The sequence below is a fragment of the Aphidius gifuensis genome, linkage group LG2, assembly GCF_014905175.1.
Source record: "Aphidius gifuensis isolate YNYX2018 linkage group LG2, ASM1490517v1, whole genome shotgun sequence".
Classification (NCBI taxonomy): Eukaryota; Metazoa; Arthropoda; class Insecta; order Hymenoptera; family Braconidae; genus Aphidius; species Aphidius gifuensis.
Genome location: NC_057789.1, coordinates 25680368 through 25699599, shown reverse-complemented (window position 1 = coordinate 25699599; position 19232 = coordinate 25680368). Strand labels below are relative to the sequence as shown.

At 24.0% G+C, this 19232-nt stretch overlaps 1 protein-coding gene across 1 annotated transcript; it reads left to right on the top strand.

Moving 5' to 3' along the window:
• Positions 1–4002: 4002 nt before the first annotated feature.
• Positions 4003–10592, top strand: LOC122850659 (heterogeneous nuclear ribonucleoprotein A3 homolog 1-like). Its single transcript, XM_044149791.1, has 7 exons — positions 4003–4038; positions 4472–4649; positions 4821–5123; positions 5926–6153; positions 8519–8572; positions 8696–8791; positions 10414–10592. The coding sequence occupies exons 1-7, from the start codon at positions 4003–4005 to the stop codon at positions 10590–10592; spliced, it is 1074 nt and encodes a 357-aa protein (XP_044005726.1).
• Positions 10593–19232: the final 8640 nt, after the last annotated feature.

Here is a 19232-nt window from a genome sequence, read left to right as displayed (position 1 = left end):
TTGTTATTATTTATAAAAAAATAACAAAAATATATCCAAGTTTAAAGTATTCTGGTTTTTCAATACCTGGAAAAAAAATTGGCATCAAGTATATTAATAACAGTAAGTTTTATTTAATTAACTAATAAGCTAATTAATTTTTTTTTTAGCTGATGCTATTTTTTATTAATTTATTTTTATTATTATTACAGACAATGAAATTTACGAAACAAATAGAGAAAATTGGGAAAATTCTGTTCATGTATAAAGTATTTATTTATTGTTAAATAAATAAATTAGTTGAAATTTATAAATAATCAAATTACTCATAGTCAAGTGGAAATATTGGGTATTTTTTTTTTCTTTTTTTTTTTTCGTTGACCAATTCTTAGAAGATAAGAAATAATAGAAATCTAAAAAAGATAAAAATCAAATGAATATTTTTTATTGTTAAAAATAAACTAATAAATATTAAAATATTATAAATGTATTATTTTATAAAAAAAATAATTGTATTTTATTTTATTTTATTTATAAAATAAAAAATTTTGTAAATGATTTTTTTGTTAAATAAATTTATTTGTCCTAAATTATTTGTAAAAAAAATCATAGGTAAGCAAAAATAGTTTTACAATAATAGTTGATAATTTAAAAATCATTAATAATTTATTTATAAAAATTTAATTGATTATTTATTATATAAATAAAAAAAACTGCTCGAGTCAGGTGATCGGCTAGATGTTGATGGATTTTTTACATCTATTTCTTCAAATTGTTTGATAAAATTCTAAAAAAAACTAATAACAATTTAATGCGATGTAGAAAAATAAAAAATCAGCTGATTAATTAATGATCATGTTGGCTTGATGAAGAAATAAAAAAGCTTCAATATCATTTATAATTAAGAAAAAATATCTGTCGATATATAATTCTCGTGAATTTTTAAATCAGTTGATTTTTTTTAATTTTAAAAAACAATATACAAGTATATTAATTTGTGAGAAAAAAAATCTCAAAATGTCAGACGAGATTAGGTCAATTTTATTGATAACTTTGATGGTGTTTATAATTGGATTGTGTGTATTATTGGCGAAGTTAATGTATAAACAATTTTGTACAAATGAATATGACGTGGATTCAATTACTGGCACTTTTCACAGAGGAGAATTTACCACTTCATCATTAGATGGTTAGTAAATACAATCTAAAAAATAAATAATTCATATGGATATTTATTATTTTGATAATTTTTTTCATAATAATCAAGGTCGTTCAGCTCTCATGGGAACCGTTGATAATGGACCTCGTGGAACAACTACACTTGTATAAAATACAACAAAAATATTAAAAATATTTTACAATGTTTAATAAACAATTTTTTTGAAAAATAAATTTGTTAGTATATGATTTAAATTACATAAATAAAATTTATGATCATTCAAATTATTTTATTTATGTTTTTTTTTATTGATAAATAATTATTTAAACATGACAATTATTTCATTATTGATGTATTAAAATATTATTTTAAAAATTTATATAGTTTAAATAAATAAATGAAATAGTTATTTTTTAATATTATGATTAATAATTTTTGGGAAAATTTTATTTGTCACATACATATGAATCATAAATTTAAAAAAAATATCCTCTTTTAGAAGTTCAGTTAAAGGAAATTCATCTTAAATTAATTTATTTACTCTGTATATATGTATATAAAATAACACCCAGTGATTGTTGAAAGACAAAAAGCTGGTGTGGCTTTTTCTGTATTGAAGCTAATATTTTATTGTTAAATTGAATAATATAATTAACCATGGAGTTGATTAGTATTATGGAATGGATATTATTGATATTTGTCTTCGTAATTATACTTTTGTTTCTTGTTCTATTAGGCTATGGTGGTTATATTTTTTTCTGGTATCATTGCTTGTCTAATAAAGATCAGGGTGAGTAAGAATCCTAATAATAACATAATATATTTATCAACGATTAATCAAATAATAATCCGTTTATAGAAAAATTATTCTCTAACTTTATACTTTTTTTAAATTTATAATTTTAGGTGATTATGAATGCCTTGGGTACCTATTGTTACCATTCATAATCCTGTATTCTTTATTTCTTTATTGGTTTGGAGTATGTCTAGATGTTGTTTGTTGTCGCTGGCTATGTCGAAAAAACCAGCCTCACTCTCCTCAAGAAACTACTCTTCTTTCTTCACTTTAAAAATTATTTAAATTAAAAAACAATAATAAAACATTTTAAAAATACCACAGTAAAAAAAATCAACTTGTTAACCTGACAATTATTAATTCCATCAGACAAAGAAAATAATATGTATTGATATTTTTATCATGTATTAAAATATTATTTTAAAAATTTTCAGGAAAATTCATTTGTCACATGTATATATAAATCAGAATATATAAAAAATAAATTTAAAAAAAAAATATCCTCTTCTAGAAAAATGATAACAAATTATTAATTCTTTTTGTTGAATTAACAATTTGTTTTGTCCGACAGTTTATCTCGTTCAATTGAAGGAAATTTATCTTGAATTAATGTAATTACTCTGTGTATGTATAAAATTACATCTAGTGATAATTGAAAGACAAAAAGCTGGTGTGGCTTTTTCTGTATTGAATCAAATATTTTATTGTTAAATTAAATAATATAACTAATCATGGAGTTTGCTAATATTATGGGATTGATATTATTGTCATGTGTCGTCGTAATTATACTTTTGTTTATTCTTCGGCTATGGTGGTTATATTTTTTTCTGGTATCATTGCTTGTCTAATAAAGATCAGGGTGAGTAAGAATCCTAATAATAACATAATATATTTATCAACGATTAATCAAATAATAATTCGTTTATAGAAATATTATTCTCTAACTTTATACTTTTTTTAAATTTATAATTTTAGGTGATTATGAATGCCTTGGGTACCTATTGTTACCATTCATAATCCTGTATTCTTTATTTCTTTATTGGTTTGGAGTATGTCTGGATGTTGTTTGTTGTCGCTGGCTATGTCGAAGAAACCAGCCTCACTCTCCTGAAGAAACTACTCTTCTTTCTTCACTTTAAAAATTATTTAAATTATAAAAAACAATAATAACATTATAAATTATTTAATATATATTTTTTTTTATTCATAAAGAAATCGTTTAAAACACAAGATTATTTTAATCTTATGATTTTGATGAATAAAATAATTTTTTAATATTACTATGAATCATTTTTAATAAAATTCATTTGGTACATATGAATATGTAAAAAAAAAAATATATTCTATTTCATAAAAGTGATAAAAATAATCTAATCTTTTAGTAAAATTAACGATTCATTTTGGCTGATATAGTTAGTTCCGTTCGATATGAGAGATTCATCTCTCGAGTCACTAAATTTTTTTTTAGTCACTAAATTTTTCAGTACAAGTAAACATCTAACTCAGTATATAAAATTTATAAAAATTAATTAAATTATTTATTAAAATAGCTTATTTAATTATTTAAAAAAAAAAAAAAATAAAATTGCATTTAATTTATTTTTGAAAAATACAAGTTTAAAAAAAAAAAAAAAACAAACGTGAGAATGCAGCACATGTAAATTCTTGAAAAAAAAAAAATACCACACACTCACACACGCAATTATGTGTTTATTATTTTCTAAGTTTTTTTTTTTGTCTTCAGTTTGTTTATGATTTATATATAAAAATACATGTGTATATAGATGTATATTTGTTAATTACCCAAATTAAGATAAGATGGTTTTTGGCTAAAATACACAAATAGAACAGTGCCGAATAGTTGACTGTTATTTATTATAAAATAAAAATATAAAAGAGAAGAGTGTTGTTTGTGTGTAGTCAACTGAATTTACAAATTATTGTTTCACTCAGTTTCGACAAATCAGTGATAGACCACGTGTTTTTTGCTGACGTTAAAAGACAAACTATTTTATCTATATCATTTTACAGCTGTCATAAAAAGCAAAAAACATTAAATAAAATTAAAATGGATAATTATATGGAGCTATCAACTTATTTACAGGTAAAATTTATTATTTAAAATAACAATATAAAAATAACGTTAACTGTCTTTATTAAACTAAATATTTTTAAACTCTTTTTTTCTTTTTTTTTTTACAAGTTAATATTCTAGAAATAATATCAGACTAATTACATAAATAAATAAATATAAAATTTAAGAAAAAAAAAAAAACGATAAGAAATAAAAATATTTACATCAACAATAAGTATAAAGATATTCGTTATATATTTAAAAAATAAAAAATGAATTTTACATATTTTTATCATTGTTTAAATATTGAATTATAAATATATTTTTTTTTTGGATACAAAAAATGATTGCTCATATCGTTAAAATAAATATCTCAATTAAAATTTTATTAATATTTAGAAAAATTGACAAAGATAATGTATAAAAATTTATTAATAATATTTTGTTTTTTTTTTTTTTAAAGCCTGATGTTGTTGAGTTAAAAAAACCAACACCACTGAGACCAACACCAGGAATACCTTTTCCAATAATGCCAATGACACCACCACCACCAGCACCAATATCAGATTTGGAATCTGAATTACTTGATCAACTAATAACAAAACAAATTAATGACAATCTTGCACTTTCATATATTAGAAGTATTGAAACAACATTTAAATATAATAATCCACAAATATACAATGAATTTATTGATTCAATGAAGCTATATAAATTTAAAAAAATAACATTTGAATGTTTACGTGATAAAATAAGTTGGCTATTTAATAATCATCCTGATTTAATTATTGGTTTTAATACATTTCTACCAGAGCCATATAAAATATCAATGGAAAATAGAAAAATTCAAGATTATCAATTGTTACCAAGTGCAGAATCAATTGCACCAGGTCTTCATTCAGGAATGTTGTTTGATCATCATTTAAATAATTACTCAGGAGTACCTTCAATGTCATATTTATCACCAAATAATAATTACGATTATAAAAAACTAAATATTCAACAACATAATTCAATTGTTCAGTCACGTTTTCATCCATATGTTTACACACATGATAATATCAATTCAGCATTTATTGATCCACGCTATGAAACTATCAGTCCAGATCAATCAAGTGCTTTTTATTGATATATGGATTTATTAGATATATATAAATTTTTTTGTATAATAAATTGTTTTGTATTTTTAAATTGATTGAATAAAAAAAAAAAAATGATAATAGATTTTCTTGGAAATAAATTAGAAATTTTAAAAAGCTCTGAAGCTTTAAGCTTTTTTTTGTTGTTTAAAGTTGAATAAATGTGTTGTCCAGATGTTGATAGATTGTATGAATGCTGGATTATCTAAAAATATAAAAATTTACTTTGTATTTTGTTTTTTTTTTTTTTGTTTCTTTTATTTAATGATTCACCTGGGATTTAATTTGATGGTTGGTAAACTTTGTCATGAATTTTTAAAAGCTTATAGTCATTGGGATTTTAAGGCACACAGAATAACCTACGGGATAGAAATTTTTTTTCTATGGCTATTAGAAATGGCATGGATTATAGCATGGACATACCTGTATAATTCTATACTATGGTCAACATAAGTTAATTACGATATATTTATATGAATCACGTTAGAAGCTGTTGAGACACAGAATTGTTGACATCGTCTACTTTGAATTAAATATTTTGTTAAAAAAAAATAATAATTCATCATGGATTGTGAAATTATATTGATACTTACCGGTATATGTATTGTAGTCGCTATTTTCTACGTGTGCTCTTCATTGTGTTTGAGCCAAACCAATAGTGAGTTAACAAAAAAATTATAAATAAATATATTTATTGAAAAATAATAATCATTTATGTTGTTTCAAGTATTATAATTAATTTTCTTATTTAATTTTTTTTTTTTAAATATAATTTCAGGTTCTCATGGTCGCTCTGGATCTGGTCGTGATGATGGTGGTCGTGTAGCCTATAGTGGTGGAAAGTTAAGCAGTCTTACCGGTGTTGCTGTAGTTGCTGGTGGTGGATATTTGATGGGTAGACACTCTGGTGGTATGAACTATGGTGGTGGAGATTGTGGAGGAGGTGGAGACTATGGTAGTGGAGATTGCGGTGGAGGTGGAGATTGTGGTGGAGGTGGAGATGGCTGTACCCAAATTCAGCCCCGTGGCACCCCGTAGTGCCCCCCATGGCGGCTCATCGTGGATTATTAGCCTTTCTACTATCCGTATTTCCCATTGCCTTCATCTTGTTTTGGCTAGTTTTGCCAAGTTTCAAAATACGGGACTTAGTTTTTTTTCGTGAAAAGTTTTTAAAAAATATAGCTAAGGGAAAAACTAAGCTGGTAAAATTATGTAGATATTGTGTGTCTGGCTATAATTGACGCTAAGTAAAAAATCTAGCTAAGTCCAAAATCTAGCTAAGGAAAAGATGTGGCTAAGGAAAAAATTAAGCTGGTAAAATTATGCAGATATTGTGTGTTTGGCTATAACTAAAACTAAGTAAAAAATCTGGCTAAGGGAAAACTTAAGCTGATGGTAAAATTATGTAAATATTGTGTGTTTGGCTATAATTGAAGCTCAGTAAAAAATCTAGCTAAGTAAAAAATGTAGCTGAGGAAAAAATTTTGCTGGTAAAATGATGTAGATATTGATTGTGTGGCTACAATTACAGCTAAGTAGAATAATGTAGATATCTAAGTTTTTTTATTTTTTAAGGGACTTAGTTTTTTTTTTGTAAAATTTCATTTTTTTTTCTAAGTCCATTATTTTGAATTTGGCAAAACTAGACGAAACTAGTCAAAGAATAAAAATGACTACGGATGGTCATGGAAACCAGAATGGACGATAAGTCACGTCCCTCACCATGGGAGTGCCACGGGGCTGAATTTGGATATTGCCGTGGAGATTGCTAAAATTCCATTGTTTTATGCCACATTATTATAATATAGAAAAATAATTTTTAGTTAAAAAAAATATCAACAAATAACCGTAATAATAATTTTTCGAAGATCAATTACTTATTCATTAATAAAACAATTAAAATTATCTATATCATTATCAAAACAATAAAAATATTATTGTCAATTTAATAAATATACAATTTAAAAAAAAATTAAATTCAAACATTTCTTATTGTACAAAAATAAAATGTGTTATTTAAAAAAGGAAATTTCTGTAAATAATTAAATGAATATATTTTAATATTAAATAAAATTAAAAATAATAAAAATGATAAATAATTAGTCATAAATAGTGTAATGAACATTTTTTTTTTTTTATTTTTGTTTTCATTTCGGCGAATCACGACTTAGCTCTTATCATATTATATATTTGATGAATTTTTTTATTTGTGAGTTTAGGACAATATATTTTTTTTTTTTTATAAATTTTAATGCTCAATTCAGAGCAACCAGTTCGGTATCAGCCGTCTGGAGTTTATTGAAAAATTTTTGTCAGCGTTATAGTTATACTATATATTCGTATACGAAGCACGTTAAAAGCTGTTCTCATAATATTGTTACATTAGATAAAATGGATGCAGTTGATTATGGAAAACTAGTAATACTCTTTTGTATCTTAATATTTCTTTTAATTATTGCACTTAGTTTATTGTGTGCTTGCGTGAGTCTAGCTAGATTAATCATCCGTGAGTAAAACCAGAAAGCATTTTAATTTTTTACTTTTGTTTAAATTCATTATTTTTAGATCCTGATTGTTGTAAAAATTGGATTATCAACTGTTGCGAAAAATTGAATGATTGCAATGATGGCAGAGATTGCATTGGTTGCAGAAATTGCGGTAGTTGCTGACTTTTCATGTTGTTAATAAAATATAAAAAATAAATTATATACTTAAAAAAATAATAACATTCAAAACATCAATAAATCATAAAAATTATTATTTTTTAAAGGTAATTATTTAACTTTGAAAATTTAAAAATTAAAATATAAAATTTTTATAGCTTTAAATAACCGTTATAATAATTTTCAAAAACCAATTACCTATTCATTAATAAAAGAATTGAAATTGTCAATTTAATAAATATATACAATTTATTTAAAAATTAAATTCAAACGAAAATAAAATGTATTATTTAAAAAAGAAAATTTCCGTAAATGATTATAAATAAATATATTTTAATTTTAACTAAAATTAAAAATAATAAAATAATACAAATGATAAATTATTAGTCATAAATAGTGTAATGAATATTTTTTTTTTTTATTTTTTTCATTTCGGTGAATCACGACTTAGCTCTTATCATATATCTGATGAATTTTTTTATGTGTGAGTTTAGGACAATAGATTTTTAATGCTGAATTTAGAGCAACCAGTTCGGTATCAGCCGTCTGGAGTTTATTGAAAAATTTTCGTCAGCGTTATAGTTATACTATACTCTTATACGAAGCACGTTAAAAGCTGTTGTCATAATATTGTTACATTAAATAAAATGGATCCAGCTGATGAAGGAATACTAGTAATACTCTTTTGTGTCTTTATATTCTTTTTAGTTATTGCACTTAGTGTATTGTGTGCTTGCATGGATACAGAAACATCAACCATCAGTGAGTAAAACCAAATAATAATAACAATATATATTTATCGATATAAAGAATAATGATCAAGCATCATCAAGGTGGTTCAGAGCATTATAATTTTTTATTTTTGTTTAAATTCATTATTTTCAGATCTTGATAGTTATGGTTATTGTATTATCTGCTGTTGCGAATCATTGGCAGAATGCTGCGTTAATAGCAGAGATTGCAGTGGTTGCGGAGATAGCGGTAGTTGCTGACTGTTCATGTTACTGTTAATAAAATATGAAAAATAAATTATATACTTAAAAAAAAAATAACGATCAAAACATAAATAAATCATAAAAATGATTATTTCTCAAAGGTAATTATTTAACTTTGAAAATTTAAAAATTAAAATATAAAATTTTTATGGCTTTAAATAATCGTGATAATAATTTTCAATAACCAATTACTTATTCATTAATAAAACAATTAAAATTAATAAAAATATTATTACAATTTATCTAAAAAATAAATTCAAACATTTCTTATTGTACAAAAATAAAATGTATTAAATGAATATATTTTAATATTAAATAAAATTAAAAATAATAAAAATGATAAATTATATTAGTCATAAATATAGTGTAATGAACATTTTGTTTTATTTTTTTCATTTCGGTGAATCACGATTTAGCTCTTATCATATATTTGATGAATTTTTTTATTTGTGAGTTTAGGACAATAGATTTTTTTTCAATTCAGAGCAACCAATTCGGTATCAGTCGTCTAGAGTTTATTGAAAAATTTTCGTCAGCGTTAGTTATACTATATTCTTAAACGAAGCACGTTAAAAGCTGTTGTCATATTATTACATTAAATAAAATAGATGCAGCTGATAAAGGAAAACAAGTAATACTTCCTTTAATGAAAAACTAAATATTCAACAACATAATTCAATTGTTCAGTCACGTTTTCATCCATATGTTTGTTCACATGATAATATTAATTCAGCATTTATTGATCCACGCTATGAAACTATCAGTCTAGATCAATCAAGTGCTTTTTATTGATATATGGATTTATTAGATATATATAAATTTTTTTGTATAATAAATTGTTTTGTATTTTTAAATTGATTGAATAAAAAAAAAAAAAAATGATAATAGATTTTCTTGGTGTTGATGATTTTCTTGGAAATAAATTAGAAATTTTAAAAAGCTCTGAAACTTTAAGCTTTTTTTTGTTGTTTAAAGTTGAATAAATGTGTTGTCCAGATGTTGATAGATTGTATGAATGCTGGATTATCAATAAATATAAAAATTTATTTTGTATTTTGTTTTCTTTTCTTTCTTTTATTTAATGATTCACCTGGGATTTAATTTGATGGTTGGTTAACTTTGTCATGAATTCTTAAAAGTTTAGTTATTGGGATTTTAAGGCACACAGAAAAACAGGAAAAATCTACGGGATAGAAAATGTTTTTCTATTGTCTATTAGAAAGTATGCCTATGGACTATGGCATGGACATACCTGTATATTTCTATACTATGGTCAGCATTATATAGCTACGATATATTTATTTGAACCACGTTAGAAGCTGTTGAGACACAGAACTGTTGACATCGTCTACATTGAATTAAATATTTTGTTAAAAAAAAATAATAATTCATCATGGATTGTGAAATTATATTCATACTTATTGGTATATGTATTATAGTCGCTGTTTTATATATGTGCTCTTCATTGTGCTCGAGCGAAACCAATAGTGAGTCAACAAAAAAATTATTAATAAATATATTTATTAAAAAAATAATAATGATTTATGTTGTTTAAAGTATTATAATTAGTTTTCTTATTTAATTTTTTTTTTTCAAATATAATTTCAGGTTCTGGTCGCTCTGGATCTGGTGGTGGACAGTTAAGCAGTGTTGCTGGTACTGCTGTAGTCTTTAGTGGTGGAAACTATGGTGGTGGATATTATGGAGGAGGTGGAGACTTTGGTGTTGGAGATTGCGGTGGAGGTGGAGATTGTGGTGGAGGTGGAGATTGTGGTGGAGGTTTCTAAAATTCCATTGTTTTGTGCATCGTCTTCACTTCGATTATAGAAAAATAATTTTTAATCAAAAAAAAAATATTGATAAATAACCGTAATAATAATTTTTCAAAGATCAATTACTTATTCATTAATAATACAATTAAAATTATCTGTATCATTGTAAATTAAAACAATAAAAATATTATTGTCAATTTAATAAATATACAATTTTTAAAAAAATTAAATTCAAACATTGCTTATTGTACAAAAATAAAATGTATTATTTAAAAAAAAAAAAACATTTCTGTAAATGATTATAAATGAATATATTTTAATGTTAAATAAATCTATTAATCTAAAAATATTAAAATTATAAAAATGCGATAAGTTATTAGTTATGGATAGTCTAATGGACTTTTTTTAAAAATTTTTTTTTATTTCAGTGAGTCATCACCTTTGGCTATATCAACTTGGCTCTTATCATATATTTGATGGATTTTTTTTTTTTTTTTTGTAGATTGAGGACAATAGATTTTTTTTTTTTTTAAATTTTAGTGCTCAACTCATAACAGCCAGTTCAGCAGGGGTATAGCACTACGTGTATTTTGGTAGGGGGCAGTTCAGTATCAGCCGTCTTGAGTTCGTTGAGAAATTTTTGTCAGCGTTAGTTACCAATTACCATATTCTGACGAAGCACGTTAAAAGCTGTTGTCATATCGTTTACATTGAATAAAATGGGTGCAATTGATGAAGTAGTAATGGTGGTAGGACTAATTTAAAAAAAAATAACATTTAAAACATCAATAAATTATGAACGATATTATTTTTTAAAAACAATTATTTAACTTTAAATACATATTTAAATGTTATATGAATTTAAAAAATTAAAATGTAAAATTTTTATAGCTCCACTGGTCTATTGTGAATATTAGTATAACAAAAAATATTTTTATTTAAAAAAAATAGCAACAAAATGATCTTGATAATAATTTTTAAAGACCAATTACTTGATCATTAATATAAAACAATTAAAATATTATTGTCAATTCAATAAATATACAATTATTATTTAAAAATTAAATTCATACAAAAATAAAATGTATTATTTAAAAAATAAAATTTCTGTAAATGATTAAATGTGTAGGTATATTTTAATGTTAAATAAACCTAAAAATAATAAAATAATAAAAATGATAAATTATTAATTATGAATAGTCTAATGGACGTTTTTTTTTATTTTTTTTATTTCAGTAAATCTCTATACTAAGAGTCTAAAAATGCTTCCTATCAGTTCTTATCATATATTCGATAATTTTTTTTTTTTTATTAATTTTAACGCTCACCCAAGAAGCTGACTAGAGGTTTTTAGTCTTCATGCGCTCACCTCGTATCGCGGCAATGTTAAGGAAGAGAGAACTCGCAAAATTAAAATAGGGGTGTATAAGAAAAAGGAGCGATGGGAACCGATTTTATAATACAATATTTAGTAACACCCCGGGAACTATATTTGCTATAATTCGTACAAGATGGTTTCTCTAGACTTCTTGAATTTGTATTGGAACCAGTTCTGAACAATTGGGTCTCAGTTATGTACGTAGTTGCAATGTTGCCATATTCTGACGAAGGATACGTTAAAAGCTATTGTCATCGTTTAAAATAAAATGGATGTAAATAATGAATTAGTAGCGATAATACTTATTGGTACCTTTGCATTTGTTTTAACTGTTCTTCTTGCATTTTGTTTGTATTTTACTAAATATTTTTAACTAAAGTAATGACTACATTCCACAAAAATAATATCAATAAATTACAGAGTCAATAATTTTTTAAACTTATTTAAAACAGCAACTAAAAAAAAAACTGATGTTTTAAAAATTGCTGATAATAAATTCAAGTAATTATTTAAAAAATATAATTCAATTGTTGATAATGATTATCGTAATTGTTAATTTATCACAAATAAATGACAATAAAAAATGAATCAATTACTGTATATTTATTTTATAAAAAAAAAATAAATTATTAACAAGTAAAATTATGTATCAATAAAATTTCTATTATTATTCGTAATAGATATTTATATTTATTTACAAACTTTCATCATACAAATAATGAAAAAAATATTAATAATAATATATATATTTACGAAAATAATATTTTTAATAATTATTTTACATATATTTTACATTATAATCCGAAAAACATGATAGTAAATATGAGCAAGATGATTAGAAAAAAATAAAATTCTACTATATTTCTAGTCTTTATCAAATGACGTATACTTATTTCTTTTTACTATAGTTCTAAAAATTTGTGCTGGGCCATGACGCCATGTTTAAATTCTAACACTAGTGTCTACACTAGTGTAGACTGGTCTAAGCTCTAGCTCAGAAAACTAAAGTTTGTTCTTGATCTGTCTTGATCGCTTGACAGTTGACGTGAGCACTGGCCACTGAGTCATTAGTCATTTCTTGCTATTAAAATATAATTGTTGGCGTTGTGATTAACATTAAATTACATATTATATTGAAATTAAATAATAATTCATCATGGATGATAGTTCAGTATCAAGGATTTATCTATATTTATTTGTCGGTTTACCTGCAACAGTGATAGTTCTCGTATTGTGTCGTTGTTTCTTAAAACAGTTTAAACCATTTATTGGTGAGTAAAAAAAAAAATAATAATCAATGTCATCATCAGTAATTTTTTTTGTAAATTATAATTCCAGAATATGTAGAATACGGAGATGATGATGAAGAGATGGAACCTCCTATGATATTTTGTTCGTTTGGTGAACCTGTTGAAAGAAAAGAATGCAAAGGATATACAAGATATAATTTTTTTTGTTTACCTGATTAAACATACCTGGAACGTGGCACGTGTCTACTACGTCCATCTTGAATCTTGATATTACAACAACAATATTTTTATCTAAATTAATAACTATACTCCACAAAAATAATGTCAATAAATTACAGAGTTAATAATTTTTTAAGCTGAAATTATATGGTCATTATTAAATCCATAAAACTGATGATTCATCACTATCTATTTATTTATTTATTTATATAACGTTATAAAAGCAGTAAAATTTTTAACTAAAAATATAAAAATTTTAAATATGTTAACAGAATAAAATCTATTTAATAAATATTTTTTTAAAGCTTAATAAATTTGTAATAATTAAAAGAAACTCATGTTTTAAAAAAAAATTGCTGCAATAATAAATTTAAGTAATTAATTCAATAGCAAAAATAAAGTTAATAATAATAAAATTAATAATTTTTCACATAAATATTAGTGAACGAAATTATAATTATTTAATAAATATTTAAGATTGGTCAATTTTCGTAGCTGATAATTATTGAAATATTATTGTTTATAGGCATGATCAAAAATGGTCAGAGATTGTTTGGAAAATATGGCTAAACAAGTGGAACAGCTCTTGGTACTCTATTGTTGATAAATATATTTAATATTTGTAATCTATTTTTTTTTTTTTTTATTTATTCAACATTGTTAAAACATTATTGTTTAAATCGTTTAAAATAAAATGGATGTAAATAATGAATTAGTAGCGGTATAATACTTGATGGTACCTTTGCATTTGTTTTAACTGTTCTTCTTGCCATTTGTTTGCATTTTATGGATAGGGATAGATCAACCAACAGTGAGTAAAACAAAATAATATAATAACAACAATATATATGTATTTATCGACAAAAAATAATGATTGAGCATCATCGATGCTGTTAAGAACATTACAATGTTTTACTATTATTATTAAATTTATAATTTTAGATCCTGATGAAGCAGATTGTTGTTCTTGTCTTATTAACGATTTTAAAGGCTGCTGTCAATGCTTTATTGTTACATGTGAATTATGCAGTGTTTGTGTAGATGGCATAGATGCTGCCTCTTCATGTTGTTAATAAAATATAAAAAAAAATTATCTTCTTGAAAAAATAATAACATTTAAAACATCAATATATTTATAAATCATACAAATTATTATTTTTTTAAAGGCAATTATTTAACTTTAAATATTTAATTGTTATATAAATTTAAAATTAATATAACAAATAATTAGATAGCAAAATAATTCTTTCACAGGATCATAGAACAGGCAGAGGTATTTTATGTAATTTTTAGTTCACCTCTTCTTTTACCTGTTTGCCTGATATCTTCAAAGGAAATTTTATATCGTTGAAAAAAATTAGAAAAAAAAAAGTAAAAAAATTAAAACCTCATGGAAATGTTAAGGGAGGAGGTGCTTAAATTTAAAATAAGGGTATATTAGAAAGAGGGGCGATAGGAACTAACTCGAATACATTATGCCCCGGGAACTAATTTGGAGAACAGTTCTGTCTCAGCTGCCTTGAGTTCGTTGAGAACTTTTTGTCAGCGTTAGTTGCCATATTCTGACGAAACACGTTGAAAGCTGTTGTCATCGTTTCCCTTGAATAAAATGGATACAAATAATGAATTAATAGCGACAATACTAATTTGTATCTTTACATCTTTTATATTTGTTCTTTTTGGATGGTGCACTTACATGGATTTGAAAAAATCAACCGACAGTGAGTAAAAAAAAAAATAATAATAACAATATATATATTTATCGACAAACAATAATGATGGAGCATCATCAATGCTGTCCAGAGCATTATAATTTATTTTTTTTTAATTTCATAATTTTAGATCCTGATGGAGTATATTGTTGTTTTTGTTCTACCAGCTGTTTCGATAGCTGCTCATGCTGCCATGATACATGTGGTGATTGCAGTGGTTGCGGAGAACGCATGAATGCTGCCTGTTCATGTTGTTAATAAAAAATATTTTTAACTAAAGTAATAACTACATTTCACATAAATAATATCAATAAATTATAGTGTTAATAATTTTTTAAACTTATTTAAAACGGCATCTAAAAAAAACTGATGTTTTAAAAATTTCTGATGATAAATTTAAGTAATTATTAAAAAAATATAGAATTCAATTGTTGATAATGATTATTTTATTTGTTAATTTATCACAAATAAATGACAATAAAAAATAAACCAATTATTGTATATTTTTTATAAAAAAAAAATAAATTATTAACAAGTAAAATTTTGTATCAATAAAATTTCTATTATTATTTGTAATAAATATTTATATTTATTTATAAACTTTCATCATACAAATAATGATAAAAATATATTATTAATAATATAAGTATGTACTTATTTAAAAAAATAATATTTTTAATAATTATTTTACATATATTATAATCTAAAAAAACATGATAGTAAATACGAGCAAGATCATTAAAAAATTATAGAATCCTTCTAGTCTTTATCAAATGACGTATAGATAACATGGAACTTTTATTTTCTCTTTCCCTCTCTCTTTACTATAGTTTCAAAAATTTGTGCTAGGCCATGTCTAAATTCTAATACTTACTCAAACTGAGGTGTGTCATTGTTTGTGAGAACTTGACATTATAGCCACGTGAGCATTAGTCATTTTTTGGTGTATAATTGTTGGCGTTGTGATAAACATTGAATAAAATATTATATTAAAATTGAATTAATTAATTCATCATGGATGATAATGCAGTACCAAGGATTTATCTATTTTTATTTGTCGGTTTACCTGTAACATTGATAATTCTCGTGACGATTCGTCGTTTTTTAAGAAAGTTTAGGCCATTTATTGGTAAGTAAAAAAAATAATAATGATTGTAATCATCATTAATTTTTTTTAAATTATAATTTTAGAATATGTTGAATGCAGAGATCATGATGAAGAACAAGAACCTGGTATGATATATTGGCCGTGTTGTAAGTTATGAAAAAGTACCATGAACAAGATTAGATTTTTAGATTTTTCACAATGAAGAAGATCAGTAACTTCAAGAGACACAGATTTACCAGGCCAAAGATTATTAATTTCACTGAACCATCTTTTTTTCAAATGCATCGTCAAATAAATTTAAAAATGAGTTAAATAATAAACATTATTTTAAATTAGTTGAATTAATTTTTAAAATAATAATAACTGTTGTTGATTGAGTATTAACAGGTGTTATACATAAAATATTTTATGTTTTTTTGACTTTTTATAGTCTTCTTGAGTGAGTTTAGTCTTCAAGTCAATATCAGTCAACATGTTGAACCTATTTCAAATCATTTTAATTTACAATGAAAAAGGCAAATATTGAATAATGAATTTATATATTTATAAATATATGAATAATATTTATTACTTTAATTATAAATCATAATGAATGAAAAAAAAACAAGAATTAGATGTATTACTGAAACATTTGATAACAAGAATAATAATTATTTATCTTGACTGTGATGATACCATCTTTATGTCAAAGGATGATCATTCTTTTTGAAAATTTTCCCTTTTTATAAATGGACATATATATACAGCTGGTTCTTCATCATCTAAATCCAATTGAATCCAGAGTTCTTGTTTTATAAGTAATCTGTAAAATAAAAAATAATATTAATGATGTATATTTTTATAATAATTTATTAGAAAAAGATTTTAAACTATTGACTAATATTGTAATTACTTATCATCTTCAGGATTTCTTCTTTCCAGTAATAAATCACCACAAAGAAGTAAAATATCAAATTTACCAATTTTTGATTTTTGAGTTTTTACGGTTTTATCACCAATTTCTTTTAGAGCTTGAAGCTCTACTGTATGGTAAATAGTAAACCTGTAAAATAAAAATAATATTGGTCATTAAAAGTATATCAGAGATATAATAAATAATAATATTTTAATAAGACAATTAAAAATTAAATATAACTTACGATTCACCAGTCTCATGTATTTTTACCACCTGACAAAAACCTTGTACAAAAATATTCATGGGATATTCTAGTTTAATTTTTGCCGAATCATCATAAGTTTTTCTAAATAATAAATAATCAAAACTCATAATAGGTCATTTTTTTAAGGATAAAAGTATTAATTAAATAATTTTAAAAAACAAAACATTTTGATACAAATAATTAATTAATAATCAACTTACAATTCATCTTCTTCCATGCCTTCTATTCCAAATGAATATAAATTTGGTGAAGTTGGAAATTCTTCTTGAGGATCGAAGACTCGATCACTAGGTAATAATGGTAATAATAAAATTATTAATAATGTAATAATGTAAAATATTTAATTGAAGATATATAAAAAAAAATTAATTTATTCGTCACTCGTAATAGATAATTGTTAATTATATAATTTATAATCGAGTAATATTTAACTTACATCTTGCCTCCTTTTCCATCTCGTAATTGGAGCAGAGCAGGGAAGGTCGTGATATCTTTTATGATTATTTGTGGTAATTGTTTTATACTATTATATACCTGACTTTCGTTGGGTTTACTATCAGCATTAATATAAAGTGCATGATTCAAAATAAAACTGTAATATAAAAATAATATTATTAATAATGTAAAGGCCTAACTATAGTTATCATTTTAACGTTAATAACTTACGTTTCAGCACGATTATTGACATTTAATTTCAATTTATAACCATCAATTGCAACACTCAACTGATCAACTTTAAATGATATTGTCCTTTTATCTTCAGCAGCAATTTTATTACTGAGTGGTTTAATTGATACTCCATTTAATGTTGTGTTGAATGCAACAGGCAATATAAAACTAAAATTATTATTACAAGTTTATTAAAAGTTGTAGTTTTCATAACTTTGTCACTTAATGTTAAGCATTAAAGTTGAAAATTATTTATAGAAAATTCCACTTACTTTTTCTCAGTTTTTTTTATGATCAATGCTATTTTACTAGACTCAATTGAAACAATAAAACTGCCAAGTTTTGATGATAATACTTCGTCGTCGTCATCATCATTTTTTTTGTATAATTTTGATATTAAAATTCTTGAGGCATCTCTCATTTTCATAATAAGACTTGTAGATTTATTTTTACCTATTAAATAAATAATTTTAAATAAATAATAAGATTTATTTTGGTCTGAAGGTAAATGCTTGGTGTAAAAAAAAGTATAATCAGACCTTGGGTAATTTTTCGCCCTTTATAATAAATCATTGTCGAACCTTTTAACGACATCGTATCTTCATGGCGATAATAAGTCCTGTGACCCATTAATTGATAATTGGTCAAAATATTTGTGGCATATTTTGTTGTGCCAGCAAAACGCAATGTCTGTAATATTCCACTCATTTTTCTCACTATATTTATTCCAATTTTGTCTGCTAAAAATATATCATTAAATAAATTGAGTATGTTATTTAAATAGAAAATATATTTTTCTAAGTAGATCAGTAAATTTTTGACCTCGTTTTCATATTTCAGGGACACTCTGTGAAATCCTAGAGCAGTGAGTCATTTTATTGAAAAAAAAAAAAAAATTTACAAAAGACGAAAAATTCCAAAAGAGAAGCTTTTCAATGGCGCCAACAATGTTGTAAATATGAAAGTTTGTTGAAGTGCATCGTATCGTATTTATTTTTTTTTTTTATTTTTTGAGTCCTTGTCATTTTTTGTGTCTAGAGTTTAGTGACAATTGGGGGTCTCTAAAGTTACGTGGTCACCAGTCGATGGCTAACAGTTGGTGTAAGAGAGATGAAATATTTTGGGTCAAAAATGCAGAAAAAAAAATAGACAAGCTACA